The sequence below is a fragment of the Pelobates fuscus genome, chromosome 11, assembly GCF_036172605.1.
Source record: "Pelobates fuscus isolate aPelFus1 chromosome 11, aPelFus1.pri, whole genome shotgun sequence".
Lineage (NCBI taxonomy): Eukaryota > Metazoa > Chordata > Amphibia > Anura > Pelobatidae > Pelobates > Pelobates fuscus.
The window spans coordinates 21,556,817-21,583,803 of record NC_086327.1 but is presented as its reverse complement, the minus strand read 5'-3'; the positions used below and the strand labels follow the sequence as shown (position 1 = coordinate 21,583,803).

General features: G+C 42.6%; 3 protein-coding genes across 3 annotated transcripts in view; 2 read left to right on the top strand and 1 right to left on the bottom strand.

The window, feature by feature from the left end:
- Window positions 1-19,968, bottom strand: part of LOC134577748 (uncharacterized) — a 36,303-nt gene extending 16,335 nt beyond the window's left edge. Inside the window, exons 1-3 of the mRNA XM_063436623.1 lie at window positions 19,817-19,968; window positions 15,203-15,265; window positions 13,599-13,723 (exon numbers count right to left, since the gene is read on the bottom strand). Coding sequence (XP_063292693.1) covers window positions 13,599-13,723; window positions 15,203-15,265; window positions 19,817-19,877 — 249 coding nt within the window. The 5' untranslated portion in view covers window positions 19,878-19,968. The remainder of the gene's footprint in view (window positions 1-13,598; window positions 13,724-15,202; window positions 15,266-19,816) is intronic.
- A 2,459-nt stretch (window positions 19,969-22,427) lies between these two features.
- Window positions 22,428-22,849, top strand: LOC134577269 (splicing factor 3B subunit 5). The gene has a single exon (XM_063435963.1). The coding sequence runs from the start codon at window positions 22,565-22,567 to the stop codon at window positions 22,823-22,825; it is 261 nt and encodes an 86-aa protein (XP_063292033.1). The 5' UTR covers window positions 22,428-22,564; the 3' UTR covers window positions 22,826-22,849.
- A 3,203-nt stretch (window positions 22,850-26,052) lies between these two features.
- On the top strand, window positions 26,053-26,479 carry LOC134577077 (splicing factor 3B subunit 5). The gene has a single exon (XM_063435720.1). It carries the CDS (start codon window positions 26,190-26,192, stop codon window positions 26,448-26,450), a length of 261 nt encoding a protein of 86 aa, XP_063291790.1. The 5' UTR covers window positions 26,053-26,189; the 3' UTR covers window positions 26,451-26,479.
- The last annotated feature ends 508 nt before the right edge of the window (window positions 26,480-26,987 follow it).

Here is a 26,987-nt window from a genome sequence, read left to right as displayed (position 1 = left end):
CACTGTTTAGTAAGTGTAGCGAAGCTCTAGTCCTGACAAGGACTTTTCTCCACCGAATCCTTCGGAACTTTGGAACAAGACGCTGCAAAGTGACTAGCTCTAGCCCTCCCCAGTAACTGGACGACACACAGTTCTGGGAGTACAACTGATATTTATTGTGCCAAACGCGGCCTTTTATGCATGGGGTCTCCATTCAATGCAGCACAAGCCCCTCCCAGGCGTCCCTGTGTATGGGAGATAATTGAGTCAAAGACTATTAACTCAATTATCTCTCAATTACAAGGAACGACACAAAAAAATATACAAAACCCCCAAAATCACAGTGAAATTGCACAGGAACCCCACGTCTTATATCCCCAAATAGCCCGGATCTGAACACCCAAGTTGTCCAAAAAGCGCTCAGATCCATCCAGCGTAGGGGAATCGCTATCGGGGTAAGGTTTTGACCGGCCACCCACGTAGATGAAGCCCAAAATAGTTAGAGGAAGAAAGAAGCAGCGGCCAGTCAATTTTCCTGTGTGAATATTAATGAATGCTCCCCCCCCCCCCCCCAGTTGAACGTTGAACGTGTCTTTTACCCCAAGAGCGCTCTACTGGCTTGTCTGGGAGAGGAACAGGCAACAGTACAGTTTTCCCAGGGATTGCGAGGTCGGGTATTCAAAATAATTCCAGGCATTCGATAACCAGGTACTGCTGCCTGCCGTCGGGAGACAAAATGGCCGTTCACATGCGTTTGGTCATACGAATGGTGGCCACCCAGAGAGAGCATTTGAATTAATGGAGTTAATGAGCTTTTTTGAAGTTAATGGGCCAAGGGGTGGTTGGTGTTCGGTAGGTATAAAAATGGGAAACAAGTCTTACGTTTGGGAAACAAACCAGGGGTGTACGGGCAACCGAACGGAGAGAGGACCAAGTCTGCTAAAGTAAGCATACACCTTTATGTTGTGTTTCTATTATTAATATTTATTGCTTTCTTACATGCATCCTAAGGTTGGGTGTTTTTCAATGATGAATAGTTCTTGATTTACATTAATAAGCAGGCAGTTTAAATAACCTTTGATACCCCATTGAAACAGCTGTCCTATTAAAGCTACCATAAAGGCTTCACATTAAGCATATATTTGCCAACAAAAGAACTCTTTTCAATTTTCTATGTACTTAGTGATGGGAATCGCTGAGTTCATTGCTTGCTAATTGTTGTTTTATTAAACATGTGACGTCGCTTTGTACAGTTTTTGCTGGGCCGTGAGTAAACACAAGCAAGAGCAGAAGTAAATGTGATAAGGCAATTAGGGAGTATGTATGTGCAATTAGTTTTTAATAAGGATTAGCCGAGACCCTACGTGCCCCAGCAAAGACATTTTTTTGTCTGGGCTGTGGCAGACCACATTTTTGATGCAGCATACGTGTTAAATGACCCGATTCTTCTGGAACAGTCACGAGTTTAGATCTGTGTCCCGGGATCCTATTATTTTGTTGATTTTTGTGTGTCCCTTTACAGGGTACTAGCTCAAGTGTTTAAACATGCTCAAGGTAGTTATTCCAGGGCTTTGCTACCCATTGAGGAGAATTGCGTATCTGGATGACGTGGCCCTTTTACAGCCACAGTAAGCATCACCAGTGCTCAAAATAAATCACGGGCAAACCGCCATGTCAGCTTTATGCCCAAGTGCCCCTTCTATCTTGTACAGGATACTGGCAAAATAGCTTTAACCCCTTAAGGACCAAAATTATGGAATAAAAGGGAATCATGACACACATGTAATGTGTCCTTAAGGGGTTAAAGGAATGTATTAAGAATGAGTAGGAAATCAAATCATGATTGGTTTATCTATTACTTCCCCTAAAAGTGTGAATTTCACTTTAATTTGTAATAAACCACTTGCAGATTTTTTATTTTTTTTTAAACAAAAATCTGGTTTGTAGTGCTGTACAATGAAGCATCCATGTTTCTAAACTATTATGTTTACACCACATTTTGAAATCACTAGAATGATGTCATGTGTAATTAGGCTTCTTATAATCAGTGGTTGAAGCATTCCAAATCTGCAAATTTTGTACGGGGTGGGATGGGGCAACAGAAAACAGTTGCCCATCAAAAGCTTAATAGGAAAATGTCATTAACTGCAAAAATCAATATAAGTAATGGTTTGAAATCATGGTAACAAACCACACGGGCTCTGAGAAAGCGATTTCTTTATCTTCTTTAACGCTTTAACTTCCGAAATGTAAACATGTGGTTTTCTCATGTGACATTAGCAATCTGTCAAGCTACTGAGAGTTCCAAACAAGACTATATAGCACAAGCAGTCTGTGACGTGCTCCTCAATATACGGATAACCTTGAACTAAAGCGATGATGGGGGGATTGAAATGTCAGCTCTGGGTACTGAAAATTTGAGTGATAATACATTTGAAAACAGGGAATTTCAAGACCAGTGACTGATCATAATTTATTAATTTTTACATGCATATGTTTAAAAATAAAAAGAATACAAACGTTTACTTTCTTTGTCCAATAATTTTTGGGTTTGGCAGTCCTTTTGGCCTTTAACAATGATAGACTACAAACACTTGCCCTGTCCCCTACTCTCGCCGCCATTGACATCCATCCAAACTTAGACAGATGTGTAGGGATAAAGCATATTTCCTAACATTGGGAAGTACGAATCGAGTAGAAGGTAGGTGGCCTGGTAGGGGGCATATCAGCCACTTAACCAGTGGGTGCACAAAAAAACAAAACAAAAATGTTTTATACATGACATACAATATATTTCAGATTAAGGTCCTTTAATCGTTTTAAATGATATATTATAAAGAGATCAAAGTGGATAATCTTTTGAGACTTTTTTTTCGTTTATGCAATAGAGATTTTCTAAGGATTTCATTAACTGATGTTCTGTACCTTTAAGTTGCCATTTCCCCTGTAAGACTTATAAACAATACAGATTGTACACCATGCAGAATCTTTCGCAAGCAAGACATGTTATGGAGCATTGTTCTTGTTTTTTTATGACCCTACAAGTGATTATTTTTATAGCCGATGGCATTTTTGCTTTTATCTGCGTAGCACTTGAACCTGCACTATGCTGAGAGAACAAAATTTCATTTTTATTTTTCTCTTTTTCTATTTTTTTTTTTATTTTTATTTTTGGTTCAGTGGATGAAGTCAAGACAAGATCTTAAAGAGATAGGAAATTCCCACAACAAATAACTCATCCATTCAAGGAATTTTAACCCCTTAAGGACCAAACTTCTGGAATAAAAGGGAATCATGACATGTCACACACGTCGTGTGTCCTTAAGGGGTTAAACACGCCATTTTTCTGGTTGCAAGGAAGGGACAAATTGACACATTAAATTAAGTAGTTTTTTTTAGACTTACTGCAGATGTGCATATTGACACTTATTTGGAAGATCAAAAAGATTATTTCACAATAACAAAATAAATGCATTTGTATCTCAATTTTTCCAGGTGAATTGTACTTGAGTCACCTTCTTGAAATCAGAAAGTGCCTAGCAAACAATACAGTTCCTATCTACTACCATATTCCTATTGCCTCTTCTTTAAATAAATCAAATCTATTTTATACGATTCCACCCAGAGGAAACCATTAAATCACCTCGTTATAGACATTCTGCTGAAACCTGCCTTGATTCTTCATCCACCTCTACAAATTACATTAGTCTCTTGGGGCATATTGAGCTTACGACCCAATGACCAATGTTCGAGCTTGGCCCAATAAGGAGAACAGAAGTGTCGTACATGAAATTTCAGACTACTAATGGTATGTACCCTAATCTACTGGTATTTAGATTCATCAAAACTTTAACATATGTTCCTTGCTCATTAATGTCTCTGTTATACGACCATATACGATTCTCATACAATATCCCAGTTCACACTCTATCACACTTCACACTGTTATAAGATCGCTCCCCAAAAAATATGTACCGGTATTCTGTTTTTAAGATAAAAGTTGACCAAACACCTTATTAGGTCCTTGATAGCAATTTATTGTTCAGTGATAATATCGTGAATCTTGTACCTGGGGCAGAAAGAAATCAGTTCTGTCCCTTTTCTTGAAAACAGTAAGAGTTTTCGGGAGGACAAGCGTCACTTGGTAATACCGCACATGAGAAACTTTACAAAAACACAACAGTTAGTATCCTGGAGACTTGAATTGACAGAAATGCTGAGTGAATTTCTAGATTTAGTCCAAAACAAGCCAAATTTGTCAAATTCTCCATCACTTCAGGCTGGCCTTAATGTCGCACCATGAAAGTCGTTACAGAAAAAGGTTTTTACACCTCAATAAGTCATATAGCTGATTGTTCTCCTAGTTGTTGATATATTTGTTGCAGTGGAAAATGACCCCTGTGATATAGCAGATTAAAGCGGGAATTTATTCTCATGCAGCGAATTTAGTACTGCGCAACGCACTCTCATGATGAGATATACTAAAACCAATGTAGCTTTAAAAGAGCTATAAAGCAGCGGGGCGTGGCTTGACTGTGAAGCTGTACAGACGCACAAACTCTGAGCTCCTGGGCCTGGGCCTGAAAACCAGCTAAAATTCGGGTCGAACCGAACAATCCTGAACCCCCACCTACCACAACTTACTCCACAAACACTGGTGATCCGGGGGATGCCTCACACGACAAGAAAGAACGCTGGAATGACAGAGCAGAGGCTTGGGGCCTACGCCACGCAGGGCAAGGTAGAGGCGGCCGCTCTACCGGCCCACAAACACACGCAGCACACGGCTCCCCCCCCCCCCCCCCTTGGGACCGGTGGGGGTTATCCCGGTCCCAACTGTCTCGATCGGCATGCCTCTATGGACACTAAACGCAGAGATCAGCCCTAACCGCGCACCACACTGGCCAGCAGACCGCCACATGAAAATTGCGGACACGCAACCCTGTGGAGGTAGCAGGCCTCCGACACACAGCCCCAGCACAAGCGAGTCACTCACCACACGCCTCGACGAGCTGTTCGAGGCCTTCTGGGCACGGATTACGGCCCGACACGCGGCGGAACCGCCACAGCTGCTGAAAAGCGGGAACACAGAGGGCCGACAAGGCGTCATCGGCCGGAACGGGACTCGGCTGCCCTCGGGCACAGCCGTTAAAAAGCAGTCCACAAATCTCCACATTAGCCCATCTGGGTCGAGGGCCACCAAGGGACCGACCCCGGTGCATCGACCACGCAGGCGGAGACCTGCCTGCCAAAGGCGGCGCAACACCAACAACATGGCCTCCCGACCTGTCCCGAAAGGGAAGGACCCGGTCTTCAGAAGTCCCCGAGTCCGTGGCCATAAGATGCCAGCCCCACTACAGACCCGGAGCTGGAGGGCACAGCCGGTTTCCAACTGGCCGACCGACAACCTCAGTGAACCCCAGATACCGCGGATACGGTTCCCACCTGAAGGAATGGGGTGAATAATCGGCGGACGGGCGTTTATCCTCCACCCCACACTCATAAATGTACGATACCCAGTCACTCATGGACACTGATTCCGCAAATCATAACCTCTTATGCTGATAAATGTTTATGGCTACTATTTCACCTATTAACACGTACACAAGCACCAGTATCAGATAAATTGTTCAGACACGTGTTCATCCTGCTTCACATACTCACACAGCACCCACAGAGTTACACTGGACATAGTTAAGCAAATTACAAGTCTGATCTCTGAGAACTCACTCATGCATGCCTTTTTACTCTTGCACCTGAATTTCTTATCTTTGTGACACAGTAGAAAGTTTGAACATGTTTTTAGAATCCGAACATGCTATGTTACCATGTCACTGTCTAATCAAAATGTTGGTATATACACTGCAGATTTCATGGCATTGATGGCCTACATTAATGCCTCTCATACTCGATACTGTCTACCTGCTGACATTATATCCAAGCTTGATTATAATACAAAATTGTGCTTATTAACCACCTGCCCCGCATGTTAAGCGAGGAAAAGCCTGAGGACTGCTTTTGGGGCACCTCACGCCTGCTTGTACCATTTATACGCACTACAAAAATAAAAGATTTAAAAAAAAAAAAAAAGAGCTATAAAGCTAAATATAACCTGGTTTACTGAACAGACCACTTTATTTTTAGAGAAGCTGTGCCTGTAACTGTTTCTTTTTTTTTTTCCAAATTAGTTCTCTTTCCAACGTCTCCGATGCTGATCAGCTTTTAAACCAGTGATGACATGCCCCCCTAGGGCAGATATCTAATTGGAGACTACACCGGAGGCACGTATTTATCACTTTAAAAACCACTTGCTGGGTCAATCATTAAATGCCTATTTTAACTATGACTTTTTTTTTTTTTTTTTTTTTAACGAAGAACTACAGGCTAGAATTTACCCATTCTTTTTTTCATTTTCAAAAATTCACATTGCAAAATGTATGCAAAGCCAACCAAGCCAAACAATAAAAGGATAAAGAAAGAAACTCACATTTGAAGATGCTGCACTTGCAACAAACCTTCAAGCGAAATTTATAAGTCGTACAGAGAACACACTGCGGAGACCAGGAAGTGATCACTGACAATGTTCCAATAACTTTTTTTTTATAACAAGTGCTTACATTGTACTAGATGTCTCTGCGTAACGTTTAAAAAAAAAAAATGTACAGAACAACTCTGTATATGAGCTGTAGCACATCTGGGACATGGGTGAGATTGGGATACTTTCAATTCTGTCTGACTTTCAGGATAATAAATGATAAGCCTGTTGGGACATGATCTTCTACCTGGTTTGTCCAAACAAGATCGCCTCACCCAGTTCCATTCATTGAATATAATTGCAATTATTAAGTAAACATTAAAACTGGGCAAACATTGGGGGTAGATTACAGAATGTACCGTAATTCAAAGCAGGAAGTGAAATACTAAACACTGTTACATATATTTTATTTTTTTTCCAGTAAGATGTTTAACTTTTACGCTTGCTTTTAAAGATGAAGTATTGTGGCAATAATGTTTTTATTTATTTATTTAAACATTTTGACACAGTCTGGAATAATGTCATGTAGCACAGAGTTTAAGAAAACAGTAGAGTCTGACCCAAAATGACTGCTCAGACAAATTAAAAAAAAAGTGACATTTTCTATAAAAACAAAACAATATACATTATTAGAAAAATATATCATTGTTTAATTAAATATAATAAATGTTTTCAAAGCAAAAAGTGAAAAAATCTTATTACAGTTGTCTTTTTAGCAAGAATACATAAATAAAATACTAACCTGGGGGGAAATGGTACATAATTTTAAAGATGCACACCATTTTCTCCTGCATAACTAGGTCTCCTCCATAATTTCATACACAATCAAAACTCTTTCACTGCCTTTTACAAAGCAACGTACCTGTGTCAACAGGTTGGTCATTGTAAAGAGCTGTGTATCTTCAAAAATAAACTGATTTTACACACGACTGGAGAGGAAGCTGGTAATTGTATATCTGTCTACTACAGGACGTATAGAGTTTGGGTGGGTTGGCAATGCTTGTGGCCACAAAAAGGGGGCATCATCCCAGTTTACATGTGCACCTTGGACACCAGGTTGTCCTGTGAGTCAACCAGGGCTGTCCATGCACAGACTTCTACTGATGCCCTCTTGAATGGGCACAAATGCCCTGGAATACCATGTGCACATCTGCACATCATAGAGACTTCTTGGGACACCACACAAAAACCCCCCAGAAAGACAGGGTGACAGACAGGCTACTGTATGTCACGAATTGACAATTGCAAGATCACTCCCAGCTCCATAACTTCAATATATTTTTTTTTTGCTTTACATGAGCAGGAGTAGCCATGGTGCCAGGAAACTTACATTTACCAAATTTGTCACACCAACAATACAGGGGTTGAAAGCAGAGCTCAGAGAATGACACTTCCTGGTTTGCATACCAAAGACCAGCGTATTGATAACTAATTGACAGAGAACCTTTGTCCAGGTGGTTCTCCAACTCTCTGCTACAACAACTACTTGGCGTTCGCTGTGATATTGCCCATGACGGTGGTATGTCTCGCTTATGATAGAGTTTCCAAGGAGGGCTGAGAATATCAGAGAATGGCAGGACATAGGCTGGAATGGGGCTGATGTTACACTAAGTAACACCCACAGATCTCACTGGCAGCACAGGAGAGGAGTTGAGAATTTACTTAAAAAGCTCTAAGAGCAAATAAAAATGTTTATTCTCATTGCATTCCTTTATTGTATAAGGAGATGTTATGACTCAAAATGTCGTGGTAGGTTCACTTTAAACTAGATCCCAAGACCAACATATGTCAAATGATCTTCTTGAGGGAATAAGAATTCAGTGATGTAATTAAAACTCCACTAATCAGGTGCCCCAGGCAGAACATCTACAAATGACCTTCCTACACTCTGAAAGATGTGACAATAAGTCATTGGGAAGCCAGATGTAAACTAAATGAATATAAAATGGCGTAACGAAATGTACATTCCGAGGTATATGTGAATAAAGCACAAAAAAAATAGATATTAAATAGTTATATTTACTATATTTATTTGTAATGGTTAAAAGACAGATAATAAAAATAAGATCAAACAATATATTTCAGGACTTTTATAAAACATGCAGTATATATTTTTTAAATTTGCAGCTGGTAAGTACATGCCCTCACACCCACAGTGCACAACTTGGCATTTCTTACTTATGTTTCATCGGGGGTACTGGCAAAATGTATTTTTCTTAATATACATAGGTCAAAGCAGAGACCTCTTTGTCGACGAAGTGCGGAGCTTAAAGCACACTTCACTTTGTTTGTCAAGTCCAAATTTTACAGAATACTCACCTGCATGTCACGTCCCACGGCTGTAATGTTATTTACAAATCTGCCTTGTCTTTCACCAAGAGTCGTGTATGAACAGGAACAAAGGCTCATGGTGGAAAAAGGGGCAAAGCAAGGAAGAGGCAAAGCGTCACTACCAGGCTCCTGAACATAGCAGCAGGTGGGGACAAAATCCAGCACCAAAATCAAAATAGGACGCAGAAAATGGATGAAAAATTTATAATTTAGAACATATTGGGTCAGGGGGAAGACTATAAAAAAATAAAGGTTCAGTCCATGACAGAGACGCTTTAAGGACTGGGTTAGAAGCACTGCACAAGTGGAAGACACTTTTTTCAAACTACTGTATTTTGATGATATACGGTGACAATTTCAAAGCTGACAAACGCACAGTTTATGTAGTGGTGAGGCCCATTTAAGAAAAATACATAAACACGCTCTGAGCAGGATGTTTTGAGTTACAACAGGAAATTGCTTCAAAGGAAACGGTCTCTACCCAGCACACTGTTGTAAAACAAAGACACATTGTCTGAGTAGAAACACAAACACGTGTTTGAGAGAGTGAGGTAAAACTAAAATGCGGTTTATCTCACAGGTTTTTGTTTACCTTGAGCCTCCAGTGAAATCTTTACCCAGTTACACCGTCTAATTAATTTAAAAGATTTTCAAGTAATTAAAAATGGGGGACTCGTACGCAGGCAGATACTGCATTGGTTTCAGTCTTCTAATTATCAGAGACCGGTATCGAACGAGAGATGGAATGGAATTAGGGCAAAGAAACAAAGCAGACAAACCAATCAGGGAATAATGTTTCACTATACAAAATATATTTGCCACAAACTAAATAATTATTTTGTTTCAGATAAAGATTTATTTTTGTAGGTCTGAAACACATAATTTATTAATGTTGTTGGGTATTGCATGAAAAGTGACTCATAAAAATTAAAAGGACACTATAGTCACCCAAACAACTGTGAAACTTCAGAGACAAGATCTAAACACAAAAACTGCTTAATTAAACTAAAATGATTTTGGTGACTATAGTGTCCCTTTAATGCCCTGCAGTACACAAGTAGGATATGACAAAGGAAATCAACCAATTAAAAAAGGACAGATTCCAAAGTCACTACATTTCTAAATGATATATTTTCTCTCCTGTGTACTATGTACTTCCAGCTACAATGATGTGTTTAGAAAAAATGGTGGATCTGACGATTGTAGCCTTATCTTTGACATCACCGTTTAAATTAATTTAAGCAGAGTCGCTTAATCTCTAAAATTCACAGTTTAACACTATGTGCTAAGGTCTAGCCATAATCCACTGGCAATGAGAGGGTTTGAGTCAATGACCGTCAGCTTAATGCGTTAAAGCTTCTAATTTATATAAGGAGAACAGAGGATAAATGCATTTTTCCTATAAGAATCTAATAAGAACATCCATCAAAGTGTATAATACATAAATACCCATGAAAGTGTTCGCAGGCTGAATCAGAGCAGAAAGCTGTCAGTGCTTCAGAGCAAGACGGAATAACACAAACATAATTGTATTTGCTTTTCATTTTACAAGTAGAAGTTTGTACTATCTCTTTGTTTAGTTTAAATCAAACATTTCTACTAAAACCGTTTTTTTTGTCTTCTTTTTTTCTTGCGAAAATAGTAAGGGAATAAATAAACGACTTGGCTTGTTTGCCGCTTGTAAAAAAATCTTAGAAAAATGTGTCCATACGCAACTATGTGAGTATTACCAACAATCTATCTGACCCATCAAGCTTTCGCCTGAATCACTCCACTGCCCTCTTAAATGTTTACAATACATGCAAACTGGCATGGAACAAGGAGACCTAATTGGAGCTATTTTCCTTGATTTTGCAAATGCTTTTGACACAGTGGACATTCTACTACACACACTAAAAATCTCAGGTATTGGTGATCGTCCGCTTACCTGGTTTCGATCATGTGTATTGGATTGCTCGCAATATGTGTCCATTTCTGACAGCGACTCCCTCCCTCTCCCAGTCACGTGTGGTGTTCCCCAAGGTTCCATTCTCGGCCCCCTACTATTCACATTATTTATAAATGATCTGCCTAATGTCTACAAATCCTCAAATGTACACATGTACGCAGACGGCACAGTAATCTATGCAAGCCAATCCGATCTACCGCAGCTTGAGGCTGTGCTCCAAGACCAGTTTACAAAGGTAGAAAAGTGGATCGCAAAAAAACAAACTCTTCCTAAATACTGTCACAATGATCTCTCGAACAGTACCTAAATTACACAAATTACACAATTCCCACCTATCCATCAAAACAAAATCAAATAGCACACTGATCGCAGTCCACTCATTCAAATACTTGGGTATGTTGTTAGACCCCAATCTATCTTTTGGCCTCCACATAGAAAAACTTGCATCTAAACTTTTTCCAAAACTAGGTACCCTGTACAGAAACAAATCTTGCCTAAGCCCTACAGTAAAGGAAAAGATTGTAGAGCAAATGCTGATGCCAATCATTGATTATGGGGATGTAGCATATACACCTGAATCGCAAACTCCCATACATTGTATAACTCGTTCTGGCACTTTGTGCTGCAATGTAATTAGAGGACCCACCATTGTGACATGCTAAAAGAACTAAACTGGCTGTAGCTGGAATCCAGACGCACCCTTCATCTTTCCAGCCTTGTGTTTAAGAGCTTTTCTGGGCAGCTGCCACCCTACCTGAGCAGAATGCTCTCCCTGGCTGTTCCCACATCTTATAACTCCCAATCCAGTACCAACACTTTAGCCTACCTCAGTACAAAAAGAAAGCAGCCCGATCCTCTTTCTCCTACAGAGCACAGCAATTATGGAATGACCTCCCGCACACTTTCAAATCTTCCCCAGGCCTAAAATCCTTTAAGAGATCCATCTCAACATATCTCAAAACAGAATGCATCTGTCATGCTTGATCATATATTTCCTACCTGCTCTATGTTAAATGTTGTATTTATTTTACCCTATTGTATCAATGCAATGCTTTGTGGACCCAGGACATACTTGAAAACGAGAGAAATCTTTTTTGTCATGTTTTCACTTCAACACCCAGATGGGCAGCAAAGGAAGAGTGCTGCCCTACATTGTGTGGACTTCACGTGTGGTAGGAAGGAAATCCATAAATTAACAAACTATGCTAAACAGTTTTACATATCAAATTTAGATGATACCTGGCACCCTAACCACTACAATAGGCTATAGTGGTTATGATCAAAAGAGTAGTCTGGAAGGATGGTCTGCCCCAGGTAACAGGCGGCAGAGGAGTGAGCAGAGTCAAGTGCAATACTGGTGGGGGCGCTGCACAGCAGGTGCCTGCTTTGCTGCTTTCCTCTAGTGGCTGCAGAGAGAGCAGAGAGGGAGCTGCTCGGATCTCTCTTGGGCCAACACCTCGCCCCCCTCCCCAAAATGAAAATGAATTTGTGTTTACGTATTGATGTCTGTGTCAATATGAATGCTTGATGTCTGTGTCAATATATCAATGTGTGTATGTGCCCTTATATGGGTATGTGAATATGAATTACATGAATATATATTTGGGAGTATGTGCATGCAAAAGAATGTCAAAATACATTTCGGTCTGAGTGCCATGTAACCTAGGTACGCCTTTGGTTATAATGCTTAAAACTTGATATTTCTAAAACTTGAATTTCACTTAGAATTTCTGACAATCCATATTTTAGTGAATTAGCGGGTGCTCCATTTTTACCATGTTTAAAGTGAATCTGTCACCTGTGTAGCTTGAGGTACGGTACTCTAAGGGGATGTTCTTTTTTTTTGTAAAGCTGCAGTTAGTGTATTTAAGGTGTTCAGTTGGTCTGTTGTTTTTAGGTATGTTGGGTTTAAAAGTCAGAGATCATTTTATCTCCGTAAAGTAGTGTTTTGCTAGCATGTCAAACCGGTTTAACAAGTAAAAGTAAACTTGCCATCGTATGATGACTAATCATGTAGAACGCCACTTCCAGTTACCTAGAGTCTCTGAGAAATTGCCAGTAAATGCAGTTTAATTTAAAAGAAATATCACTATACTTGCTAATTCTGGAAATTTGAAGACAAAAAAAAATTATCATTAGGAAAAGAAAGATTCGCCAGAAAATACTTCTTTCTCCCTTAGCATTGTGTGTTGGAAAGGAGAGTGTGATTGACAGACAGCACCCCCAAATGACAACCACAACGTCCGTGTGCTCACTGGGAATTATGGGATATAGTAACATCCCATGTAGGTGGGACGGCTGGCGTTACGTTTACAATAAATGATATAATTGGTGCACTACGAGTTTTTACAGCGTGATATAAACCTGGCATGACAGGTTCACTTTAAGCTGAAATAAAGACATGACAGAGCCCCTCTGCAGAGCAATGATCAGCCCCTCTGCAGAGCAATGATCAGCCCCTCTGCAGAGCAATGATCAGCCCCTCTGCAGAGCAATGATCAGCCCCTCTGCAGAGCAATGATCAGCCCCTCTGTAGAGCAATGATCAGCCCCTCTGTAGAGCAATGATCAGCCCCTCTGCAGAGCAATATTCAGCCCCTCTGTAGAGCAATGATCAGCCCCTCTGTAGAGCAATGATCAGCCCCTCTGTAGAGCAAAGATCAGCCAGAAAATGATCAGGCTGAATATTATAGGGTTTGAAATCCAGCTGTAGCTAAATGACAAAAGGTGCAGGTGAAGGGTTTTACAAACAATAAAAATGTGAAAATGTTTATAATTCCATTTAATAGCAAATATGCTGACTTACCCGGAGGTATTTCTGGAAGGTAAAATTCGACAGGTTTGTGTAATTGGCAGATAAGCATTCCAAAGTCACAGAATCTCCTTCCAGTACTGGATATTCTGGTCCAGAAATATATAACTCAGCATCTTCTGAAAAACAAAATCAATTCATAAAGTCAACAGTGACTGGAGTTTGACAACCTTTGATTTCATATTGGTAGACTTTACCGCCATGCCAGTGGGCTGGACAAGACCAGTGAATAATAGATAATTAAAAAACAAAACAAAAAAAAAAGGAACTAAAACATTCAAACATTATAGGGATACTACAGGACTGGATTAAAGTTCAATTTACAGAGGAGGAAATAAAAACGTCTAAAGCAAGTTAACGTCTGACTGAACATGAAACCATTTTTTCCACGCAGGCAGTGTGAGTTACAGCCAGAGGAGGTGTGGCTTGGGCTACATAAACAGAAACAAAAGCGATTTAACTCCTACATGCCAGAAAATTAAAGGACCACTATAGTGGCAGGAAAACATACTCGTTCCTGGCTCTATAGGGTCATTGGGTCCCCCTCACCCTCTGGGTCACCCTCCCGCTGGGCTCTAGGGTGAGGAAGGGGTTAAATTCTCACCTTTCTCCAGCGCCGGGCTCCCTCTGCGCTGGGGAATCTCCTCCTTCTTCTGCCGTCATCGGCTGACTGCTCATGCACGGCAAGAGCCGCGCGCGCATTCAACCAGTCTCATAGGAAAACATTCTCAATGCTTGCCTATGGACACAGGCGTCTTCTCACTGTGAAAATCACAGTGAGAAGTGCAGAAGCGCCTCTAGTGGCTGTCAATGAGATAGCCACTAGAGGCTGGATTAACCCATTTGTGAACATAGCAGTTTCTCTGAAACTGCAATGTTTACAGCAGGCAGGGTTAAACCTTTTAAGCTGAAGTGGTCTGGGTGCCTATAGTGGTCCTTTAAGCAGACTTTAGGGTCTTGATCTATACACAAAAACGTTGTAATTAAGTTGTGCTGATGCCTATAGTATCCTTTAAGTGTTGATGGTAGGTTCATGAAGACTGTGCTCCCCAAAATCGACTAAAACATATACTTACCTGAAGATCGCTCCCTGCAAACTGCCTGCCCTCACATTATAGCATCCTAGATTGCATGGTGGGGCTGTGCATGCAAACCGCCAACCATCACTGACAAGGTCAGTATCCCACAACAGGTGCAACAGATATACTTCCCTGTACACTCTGGCTCAAATACAACTTGGCAATACATAATTCATAAAAAAAAAAATGTATCTTGTTGTCTAGTGCAGTAGGTTTGCAAACAGTGTGCCGTGCTATGCCTTAAGCCCCAAAGTGCGCCACGAACTCCTCAACTTCAGGGTTGTTATAGGTTGAATGTGATCCTTAAAATGTGTGTGTATTTTTTTTTTTTTTTCTTTCCATTTGTAATAATTCTACACGGCTAGAATGCATTTCTTTCTAGTGAGACATTTATAATCTTCTGATGAAAGTAAAAATAAAATAATTATTCTCTCATCAAATTGTGCATTGGTCCAAAGAACAATGGGAACCACTGAGCTAGTCTCAAGTCACCACATACAAGTCTAAAAAATGACTCACCATCAAGACTTTCACCGTATTCCAATTCTACTTCATCCTCGAAGAATGCTAACGTTGCTGCAGCTGGATAGAAAATATAATTTAAACAAGACAGATAGGAAACTGTTTAAGCATGTGTCAGCACTTATGAAATAAGGTGAACACACCACCCACATTCAATCCAAAATAGATGAAACCATGGACTTCCAAAACAGATTGTCAGATATAGTTCTAACCAGGGCCGGATTAAGAGCCCAATGGGCCTGGTGCTGACAATTATGATGGGGCCTAATTACAGAATCTTATCGATCAAAAACAGTAAAACGGAAACTCAATGGAAACTCAAAGGATGCAACTATAAGAAAACACATACTCTATGCTAATCTCTTTATCTAATTTATGCAATTTATGCATGCATCTTTCAAGCAAATCCATACCAACAGCAGTGTCCAGTGAAGCAGGAAGCCAATGGGCGGGGTAAAAGAGTAGGCCACTGATGCGAATCACATGACCAGAACTGCCAAAAGGGCGAACATGCCCAAAAAGGGGGTATGTCTGTCCAAAGAATTGGAAGGCCAGCCTGGCATCAGCGTCCCTATGCATCAGTGTCAGTGTCCCCATGTTGCCCAGTCCCCTAGTCTCCAAGTGTCTGTGTGCCCATTTCTCCCAGTGTCCCCATGTCTCAGTGTGTCCCGTGTCACTAGGATACTAGGGGACACTGAGAGACATGAGGACACAGAGACACAGGGACACTGAGACACGGGAACACTGAGGCACTTAGGGACACTGGGAGACATGGGGGCACTGAGACACTTGGGGACACTGGGAGACATCGGGACACAGACATTTGGGTACACTCAGAGAAATGGGGTCACAGACACTAGGGACACAGAGACATGGGGACGCAGACACTGGGAGACATTGGGACACAGAGATATGGGGACACAGAGACAATAGGGACACTGACTGGGAGACATGGGGACACTGGGAGACATGGGGACACAGACATATGGGGACAATGGGAGACATGGGAACACAGACATTTGGGGACACTGGGAGCCATGGAGACACTGAGAGCCATGGGTACACTGAGACAATAGGGACACTGGCTGGGAGGCATGGGGACACTGGGAGCCATGGGGACACTGAGACACTAGGGACACTGGCTGGGAGGCATGGGGACACTGGGAGACATGGAGGCACTGTGTCCCTAGTATCTCCGTGTCCCAATGTGTCTACCCATTGTCTCACAGCATCCCCATGTGTCTCAGTGTCCCCATGTGTCTCAGTGTCCCCACGTCTCCCTGTGTCCCCTAGTGTCTCAGTGTCACCATGTGTCCCCTAGTGTCTCAGTGTCCCCATGTCTCCCTGCTGCCTTTCCCCTCATCCCTCACTTCCCTGAGCTGTAGTCTGTCTCTGCAGGCTGCTAGCTGCTGTCTGGACTCTATGTGCTGTGTAGCTGCTCCTCCGCGGATCAGTGAGTAGAGAGAGGCAGGGAGGTATATGCTGTAACTTCATATCCCTGTCTCTCTCCATACACAGTGACCCCTACTGGCCGGTGCTGGTATTGCAGAGTAATCTCCGTTTATAATGAGAAAAATGTTTGCATTTGTATTGCTGGTATTACTGCAATACCATCATGGCCAAGCAGCCTCAAATACAGGCTGTGCCTTAAAATAGCAGTCAGATGGCAAACCTAAGAGTAGTGTGCTAAAAAAAAAAAGTAAAAAAAAAAATAGTTTTTTTTTTTTTTTTTTAATGGGCCTATTCCATTGGCCTGGGCCTGGAGCTGCAGCTCCATCAGCCCCTATGTTAATCCGGCCCTGGTTCTAACACATAAACGGATAATAGAGAAACAAACTAATAAAATAGCTGACTTAAAGGACTGCTGCTGTCAAGGCCACATGGAGAGGGTTTAAAAATTAATTTCTAATGATGACCTCTTGGATTTCATGCAAGAATGCCTTTTCGTACACAAAGTACTTCTGAACCATTCTGTCCATCGGGATAATGAGCTAACAGCACTTTGCACAGTGCAAGTACGTGTGTTGATGTGCTCATACTGAACTATATGGGGAGACCCCAACACTGGACTGAATCATCTAATACGGAACTATTGGGTGGTATGTAGTAGTTTTTAAGGTCACTGTAAATTCACAAAATGTCCTGGGATAGGCTTGGCCTGGTTACAGCTTCATTCAAATTCCCCTCAAATGAATGTGTCAATTTGAAAGATTTGTAGCTAATCAAGATCTTCTAAACCTATAAAGGTCTATTCTCTCTACATATTTCAGGTGTAGACCTGTTCATGTGCACTCCTGTGTACCTTTCCCGATCCGCATAATTTAACATGAGACGCGTGACTCTACTGTCCTATTAAATAACATTACAGTGTGACACACCTCTCATTTACTGCCAGTATTTGTTGTTATTAAAATATAAACTAGGCCCAAGTAAGATTGGCACAGAGTTACCATGTAGCAAATTAATGTTACAGGAATGGCAAACATTCTCTGGAAAGCTGGTCTAACACCAGAGTCCTGCACCAGTTAAACAATTAGAAGAAGAAGAAAACATATTAAAATGTTAAAAGTAACAATCTGATGCATGGCAAACCAGCTGCAAACACGTTTTATACCTCAACTAACATAAAGAGTAATCTGTCCCAAGACCAACACATTCTGGGATTTATTACAGACCATAGTAAGTTATGTACTACTATCACGTGGTTAGCTTGGGGCCAAAAACCAGCACAGGACACGAGGAGGAAACTATTTTAATTTAATATTTGCTCATTTACACATTTGTTATCCAGGGCGCACAATATATAGGCAGAATAAAAAAACCTTAAGTCATCTTAAGGGTGACAGAGTGCTTTTTAGATAAAAGGAAACTATGTGCTTTATAACCAGCATTTTACAGTGGTTATGGTTTTATCAGTCCTGCCAGTTTATGTTTAAACCCTTTAAAAATTGTTTGTTTGTTTTTTGTTTGTTTGTTTTTTAAATGGGTTCTCTTGGTGCCAGTGGTAATGCATTTGGTTCATTTTCTCATAAGAAATTACAGCAATCTCTTAATTTTGGACAGCAACGGCAGGCTGTGGCTGCAATTTTAAGCCCCTACCATCTCTCACAACCTTTCACTGCCATCCAACCTTGGAAGGAATAATGTCGGCAGCAATGGGAGGCATGCTATGGATGCTGGGAGAGCCCTGTGTTAGGGAATCTGTACAAAATGGGTTAAAAAAAAAAAAAAAGACTGACTACACTCAAAGATTCCTTGCACCATAACCACTTTGATAAGTAAAAGCGATTTTAGTGTCCCTTTAGGTTAGTTTATTGAGTGCACGAAAAGTGAAAGTAATACATACACAAACACTTATACTCGGCTACAATAATAATGCAAACAAATGTACTTAAGAGGGCGTCAACGCAATATGATTAGCAATTACAATAATAACACTGGGAAATATAGGTTACTGAGCCAGACACCCACAGCGTTATTCATTAAAGTGTAAACTGAAAGGAAAGTTAAAGGAAAAATAAAAATGTCCAAAATAGCTCAATTGGAGGCATGACGTACTAGGAGAATTTTCCTCATTTAAATGTTTTTTGTTTGTTTTTTAAACCTAGTGAAAAAATAATGTACATACAATGTTGCACCTAGAGGTATGTACATTAAACAAATAATTGTATATACATTATTTAGTTACTAGGTGTTTTTTTTTTTAATTATTATTCATTTTGAGGATTTTGGTTATGATCAGGTAGGAATGATCTGTTCCATTAACAATTAGATCAATTTCAAGTTTGTTCCAATGTTAGGGTTTAGTCCTTGACAGCCCTGGTTCTCTCCTACTGTCCTAGAGAACTAAACATTCTAATTTTAGAACTTAACTTTTTCTTTCATTTGAAATTTTCCTAACACAGCTGTTTTAGCCAAATACAAAAACAAGCAGTGACTATAGCTCAGCTGGAGAATCTTTCCTGATCTATCTTAGCTTAAATTTTACCATTTAGGTTTTAATTTGATACAATTTAGTGAGTAGACCTCCAAGTGAATAATTCTGTGATCTGCTAAAAATTCGAGAATCATGGAAATAGTTTGAAAAGACATGAAAGTCACCCCTTCAGCTGTAAGTAAACTACAACCCCCAGATCTCTCTGTGAAATGTAGAGGAGGGGCTGGTGGAAGTCAAAGCTAAAGGTTCGACATATCTGATACGCATTGTGTTTATTACCAATTCTGCAAAGCACAATGCAAAAAAACAACAAACTTTTTTTTTGTTCTCAAAAATCCAGATAATAACCAGCTGGTTAACATGCATTCTGTAGATGACCACCCTCCTACACGCCAAATAAGAAACTTGTTCTTAGCCAGGTGTACCCAAACAAGCGACCTCACCAACTGTCCTAGATCTCATATCTAAATACTGGCAAATATTCAGGGGAGATGTAGTTTAACACCTGGCAGAATCTATCTTTTGACCACCGTTTTCTTAGCAATAAATGTCCATTTTAAGTTTGGGATTGTCCTCTGTAAAGGTGAAAGCACATCTAGGTGTTAAATGGCCACACAATTCCATATATAAATATACATCAATAAATAATTCACAGGGTACACGTGATCACTTACCTTCTTTGGTAGAAAAAACACAAAAGACAGAAAAAAGGGTCAGCCAGACTAAGCCCTGCATCTTGCAGCTGGTCCACTCCTCACTGCTTTGTTCCTGTTAAGTAATAAAGTCCCAGCTTCCTGGTGTGACAAAGATGTACACAACAAGTGGCAGAGGAGGAGACATCAATAGGGGTAATTCCAAAGCAGGACGTTAAAGTTACCAAAGTCTCCTCCTGCTTACAACGTGTGAGAGTCAAAAGATGGATTTGTCATCTGTTGCTAGGAGAAAATCCCTGATACAGTGTAGCTGTCCTGTACAGTATGGGGCTTATTCACTCAAGTTGAAATGGTGGAGAATTGACCATGGGCTGCAAATAGGATAAAAATCCAGTCTTACATTCCTTTGATATTATGTTTATCAGAAAATCACAGCTGGTTATACAGTATATGAAAAGGATGATCAGTTATAACACAATGGGTCTATTTACTAAAAAAAAAAAAAACGAGATGTGTTACTGATTATCCAAATTTAGGCTAAAATAAGGTGAAGTCTACGATTTGGTCAAGTTGGACATTTTTTTTACAGCTTGGTGAGTGTGGCCTACATTTTGCAAGTTGGTTATAAAGTCACCGCAATTCGCTATTAAGTGTATAGACACCCAAATATAATATAGAATCCAAACAATAACTCTGCTTTTCTGGCATGATACCCAACAAGAACATCAAAGTATCAAACTTTTCTTACTTTGCAGTGTAAACTGGGATCTTGATAAGATGAAAAGTATTCCAACTCAAATGCAAATTAAATTTTCTCACCCTACGCTCCACTTCATTCTCCCTTTTCAAGGATAAAGCATACACACAAATAATTTAAGGGATGAGTAGAGCTCTCCCATGGTTTTCATACGGCCAATGTACAGGATTATTCGCTAAAAAGAGAATTCAAAGGGGAGTTTAGATTTAGGGTCAAAACAGCCAAATTGAAATAAAATAATTCAGCTACGCTTTCAGTGTGGCTACTCAGGCTTTAAATGTGAAAACTCACTTTAGTGATTAACTCTGTAAGTGTGAAAAAAATGGTTCTGCTAGCCAGTATTCATTGATTGAAAAAGTGAGCAGAACAGATGTGAACAGATGTCATACACACAGAGTAGGTCTATTTGCTTCTGAACTATTGGCTTAAGGGAAAACTATAAAGTGTAAGGAATGGACAAAATCTGGCGAAAACGACCGAATTATGACTGCAGTGGAATTCACAGATTTACCAAAGGAAAATGCAGTCAGGATTCGGTTGTTTCGACGATTCTGTAACATTAGTTCGGAAGAAATCAGAAAATCAGAGATTTTCGCATCTGAACCCATCTACAGCACCGGAATTAGCGGCCGGTGATGAACTGAATGCATTCGGCAAGATTCTTGAACGCAAATACGGTAATCACTCACTGGGCGGCCTAAGTGTTAACTATGTGGTGACTGGCCAGCACTAGAAAACAAGCCACCACATGAAAATAGTAAACAATCAAAAAATCCATATGCCCCCGACATGTCTACTAAACATGATATTTAGAGATTGGGCACCTATTGCTCTTCAGTTGCTAGAAAAGGTGGGGGGACTAGTGTAATAAAGGAGGGGTATTATTTATAATTGGGGGGGGGGGGGGATCTAGTATCCCCTCCCTTGGACTCCACCACCCACACCAGGAGGGTCCAAAGTATAATAGGGGGGAGGGGAACCTATTATCTACAACTGGAGGGCATTATCTATAAGGGGGGGGGAGAGGGGGATCTAGTGTCCCCTCCTCTGGCCCCCATCACTCATGTCAGGGGTCCTAATAATAAGGTGGAACCTATTACATAATGAGGGGGCCTGGGGTCCCCTCCCATGTCAGGGGTCCTAATAATAAGGTGGAACCTATTACACAATAAGGGGGGTTTGGGGTCCCCTCCCCACCATGTCAGGGGGTCCAAATAATAAGGGGAATTATTACACAATGAGAGAGGTCCCCTCCACCCATGTCAGGGGGTCCTAATAATGAGGAACCTATTGCATAATGAGGGGGGTCTGGGGTCCCCTCCACCAATGTCAGGGGTCCTAATAATAAGGGGGGAACTATTACATAATGAGGGGGGTCCGGGGTCCCCTCCCCCCCATGTCAGGGGGTCCTAATGATAAGGGGGGACCTATTACATGAGGGGGGTCTGGGGTCCCCTCCCCCCATGTCAGGGGGTCCTAATAATAAGGGGGAACCTATTACATAATGAGGGGTGTCTGGGGTCCGCTCCCCCATGTCAGGGGTCCTAATAATAAGGGAACTATTACATAATGAGGGGGGTCTGGGCTCCCCTCCCCCATGTCAGGGGTCCTAATAATAAGGGAACTATTACATAATGAGGGGGGTCTGGGGTCCCCTCCCCCGGGGTCTGGGGTCCCCTCCCCCATGTCAGGGGTCCTAATAATAAGGGGGGAACCTATTACATAATGAGGGGGGTCAGGGGGTCCTAATGATAAGGGGGAACCTATTACATGAGGGGGGTCTGGGGTCCCGGTCTGGGGTCCCCTCCCCCCATGTCAGGGGGTCCCTATGTATAACAATAAGAGCTAGCTGGTTCGGTCACGTGTTCATGACTTCCGGTAGCTCTCCTCCTCCTACGTCATATCCGTTCACACTGCCCGCTTCATACCAGGCTCCCCGTGCGTTCTATCAGTTACCGGCAGCCGGTACTTCCTGTCTCGTGTTCCCGGCGTTCTCTCAGATCCCGGCAGCCATGACGGACCGGTACACCATCCACAGCCAGCTCGAGCACCTCCAGTCCAAGTACATCGGCACCGGCCACGCGGACACCACCAAGTGGGAATGGCTGGTGAACCAGCACCGGGACTCGTACTGCTCCTACATGGGCCACTTCGACCTCCTCAACTACTTCGCGGCCGCCGAGAACGAGAGCAAAGCCCGGGTCCGCTTCAACCTCATGGAGAAAATGCTGCAACCGTGCGGCCCCCCGGCCGACAAACCGGACGACTCGTAACCGGAGAGACACCTACCGGGGGGGGACGACTTACCGGCCTCACAGGGGCCCCCTAATCCCCCCCGCCGGCCGACAAACCGGACGACTCGTAACCGGAGAGAGACTTACCGGGGGGGGAACTACCGGCCTCCCAGGGACCCCCTAACCCCCCCGGCCGACAAACCGGACGACTCGTAACCAGAGAGAGACACCTACCGGGGGGAGACCTACCGGCCTCACAGGGATTCTGCAAAGCACAATGCAAAAAAACAACAAACTTTTTTTTTGTTCTCAAAAATCCAGATAATAACCAGCTGGTTAACATGCATTCTGTAGATGACCACCCTCCTACACGCCAAATAAGAAACTTGTTCTTAGCCAGGTGTACCCAAACAAGCGACCTCACCAACTGTCCTAGATCTCATATCTAAATACTGGCAAATATTCAGGGGAGATGTAGTTTAACACCTGGCAGAATCTATCTTTTGACCACCGTTTTCTTAGCAATAAATGTCCATTTTAAGTTTGGGATTGTCCTCTGTAAAGGTGAAAGCACATCTAGGTGTTAAATGGCCACACAATTCCATATATAAATATACATCAATAAATAATTCACAGGGTACACGTGATCACTTACCTTCTTTGGTAGAAAAAACACAAAAGACAGAAAAAAGGGTCAGCCAGACTAAGCCCTGCATCTTGCAGCTGGTCCACTCCTCACTGCTTTGTTCCTGTTAAGTAATAAAGTCCCAGCTTCCTGGTGTGACAAAGATGTACACAACAAGTGGCAGAGGAGGAGACATCAATAGGGGTAATTCCAAAGCAGGACGTTAAAGTTACCAAAGTCTCCTCCTGCTTACAACGTGTGAGAGTCAAAAGATGGATTTGTCATCTGTTGCTAGGAGAAAATCCCTGATACAGTGTAGCTGTCCTGTACAGTATGGGGCTTATTCACTCAAGTTGAAATGGTGGAGAATTGACCATGGGCTGCAAATAGGATAAAAATCCAGTCTTACATTCCTTTGATATTATGTTTATCAGAAAATCACAGCTGGTTATACAGTATATGAAAAGGATGATCAGTTATAACACAATGGGTCTATTTACTAAAAAAAAAAAAAACGAGATGTGTTACTGATTATCCAAATTTAGGCTAAAATAAGGTGAAGTCTACGATTTGGTCAAGTTGGACATTTTTTTTACAGCTTGGTGAGTGTGGCCTACATTTTGCAAGTTGGTTATAAAGTCACCGCAATTCGCTATTAAGTGTATAGACACCCAAATATAATATAGAATCCAAACAATAACTCTGCTTTTCTGGCATGATACCCAACAAGAACATCAAAGTATCAAACTTTTCTTACTTTGCAGTGTAAACTGGGATCTTGATAAGATGAAAAGTATTCCAACTCAAATGCAAATTAAATTTTCTCACCCTACGCTCCACTTCATTCTCCCTTTTCAAGGATAAAGCATACACACAAATAATTTAAGGGATGAGTAGAGCTCTCCCATGGTTTTCATACGGCCAATGTACAGGATTATTCGCTAAAAAGAGAATTCAAAGGGGAGTTTAGATTTAGGGTCAAAACAGCCAAATTGAAATAAAATAATTCAGCTACGCTTTCAGTGTGGCTACTCAGGCTTTAAATGTGAAAACTCACTTTAGTGATTAACTCTGTAAGTGTGAAAAAAATGGTTCTGCTAGCCAGTATTCATTGATTGAAAAAGTGAGCAGAACAGATGTGAACAGATGTCATACACACAGAGTAGGTCTATTTGCTTCTGAACTATTGGCTTAAGGGAAAACTATAAAGTGTAAGGAATGGACAAAATCTGGCGAAAACGACCGAATTATGACTGCAGTGGAATTCACAGATTTACCAAAGGAAAATGCAGTCAGGATTCGGTTGTTTCGACGATTCTGTAACATTAGTTCGGAAGAAATCAGAAAATCAGAGATTTTCGCATCTGAACCCATCTACAGCACCGGAATTAGCGGCCGGTGATGAACTGAATGCATTCGGCAAGATTCTTGAACGCAAATACGGTAATCACTCACTGGGCGGCCTAAGTGTTAACTATGTGGTGACTGGCCAGCACTAGAAAACAAGCCACCACATGAAAATAGTAAACAATCAAAAAATCCATATGCCCCCGACATGTCTACTAAACATGATATTTAGAGATTGGGCACCTATTGCTCTTCAGTTGCTAGAAAAGGTGGGGGGACTAGTGTAATAAAGGAGGGGTATTATTTATAATTGGGGGGGGGGGGGGATCTAGTATCCCCTCCCTTGGACTCCACCACCCACACCAGGAGGGTCCAAAGTATAATAGGGGGGAGGGGAACCTATTATCTACAACTGGAGGGCATTATCTATAAGGGGGGGGGAGAGGGGGATCTAGTGTCCCCTCCTCTGGCCCCCATCACTCATGTCAGGGGTCCTAATAATAAGGTGGAACCTATTACATAATGAGGGGGCCTGGGGTCCCCTCCCATGTCAGGGGTCCTAATAATAAGGTGGAACCTATTACACAATAAGGGGGGTTTGGGGTCCCCTCCCCACCATGTCAGGGGGTCCAAATAATAAGGGGAATTATTACACAATGAGAGAGGTCCCCTCCACCCATGTCAGGGGGTCCTAATAATGAGGAACCTATTGCATAATGAGGGGGGTCTGGGGTCCCCTCCACCAATGTCAGGGGTCCTAATAATAAGGGGGGAACTATTACATAATGAGGGGGGTCCGGGGTCCCCTCCCCCCCATGTCAGGGGGTCCTAATGATAAGGGGGGACCTATTACATGAGGGGGGTCTGGGGTCCCCTCCCCCCATGTCAGGGGGTCCTAATAATAAGGGGGAACCTATTACATAATGAGGGGTGTCTGGGGTCCGCTCCCCCATGTCAGGGGTCCTAATAATAAGGGAACTATTACATAATGAGGGGGGTCTGGGCTCCCCTCCCCCATGTCAGGGGTCCTAATAATAAGGGAACTATTACATAATGAGGGGGGTCTGGGGTCCCCTCCCCCGGGGTCTGGGGTCCCCTCCCCCATGTCAGGGGTCCTAATAATAAGGGGGGAACCTATTACATAATGAGGGGGGTCAGGGGGTCCTAATGATAAGGGGGAACCTATTACATGAGGGGGGTCTGGGGTCCCGGTCTGGGGTCCCCTCCCCCCATGTCAGGGGGTCCCTATGTATAACAATAAGAGCTAGCTGGTTCGGTCACGTGTTCATGACTTCCGGTAGCTCTCCTCCTCCTACGTCATATCCGTTCACACTGCCCGCTTCATACCAGGCTCCCCGTGCGTTCTATCAGTTACCGGCAGCCGGTACTTCCTGTCTCGTGTTCCCGGCGTTCTCTCAGATCCCGGCAGCCATGACGGACCGGTACACCATCCACAGCCAGCTCGAGCACCTCCAGTCCAAGTACATCGGCACCGGCCACGCGGACACCACCAAGTGGGAATGGCTGGTGAACCAGCACCGGGACTCGTACTGCTCCTACATGGGCCACTTCGACCTCCTCAACTACTTCGCGGCCGCCGAGAACGAGAGCAAAGCCCGGGTCCGCTTCAACCTCATGGAGAAAATGCTGCAACCGTGCGGCCCCCCGGCCGACAAACCGGACGACTCGTAACCGGAGAGACACCTACCGGGGGGGGACGACTTACCGGCCTCACAGGGGCCCCCTAATCCCCCCCGCCGGCCGACAAACCGGACGACTCGTAACCGGAGAGAGACTTACCGGGGGGGGAACTACCGGCCTCCCAGGGACCCCCTAACCCCCCCGGCCGACAAACCGGACGACTCGTAACCAGAGAGAGACACCTACCGGGGGGAGACCTACCGGCCTCACAGGGACCCCCCGCCGGCCGACAAACCGGACGACTAGTAACCGGAGAGAGACCTACCGGGGGGGGGACACCGGCCTCACAGGGACCCCCGGTCTGAGCCAGCTGCCTTACCGGAGCCCCCGGGCGGTATGTGGATCCCTGCACCCCGGCCCCCTCACCACAGACCCCACGGGCCTGGCATGGACAGACAGTCACCGTGTCTGCAGTCTGTTATTGGGATTCCTGGACTCAGACCGGCTCAGGACTTTATCCGCCCGGCGGGATCGCCTCTCTGAGACTTTATTTTGATTTTTTGTTTTTTGTCGATAAATAAAAATTTT

Bases quoted from the DNA above. Each gene is read 5' to 3' on its own strand.
- LOC134577269 (XM_063435963.1), top strand. From the start codon at position 22,565: ATGACGGACCGGTACACCATCCACAGCCAGCTCGAGCACCTCCAGTCC.
- LOC134577077 (XM_063435720.1), top strand. From the start codon at position 26,190: ATGACGGACCGGTACACCATCCACAGCCAGCTCGAGCACCTCCAGTCC.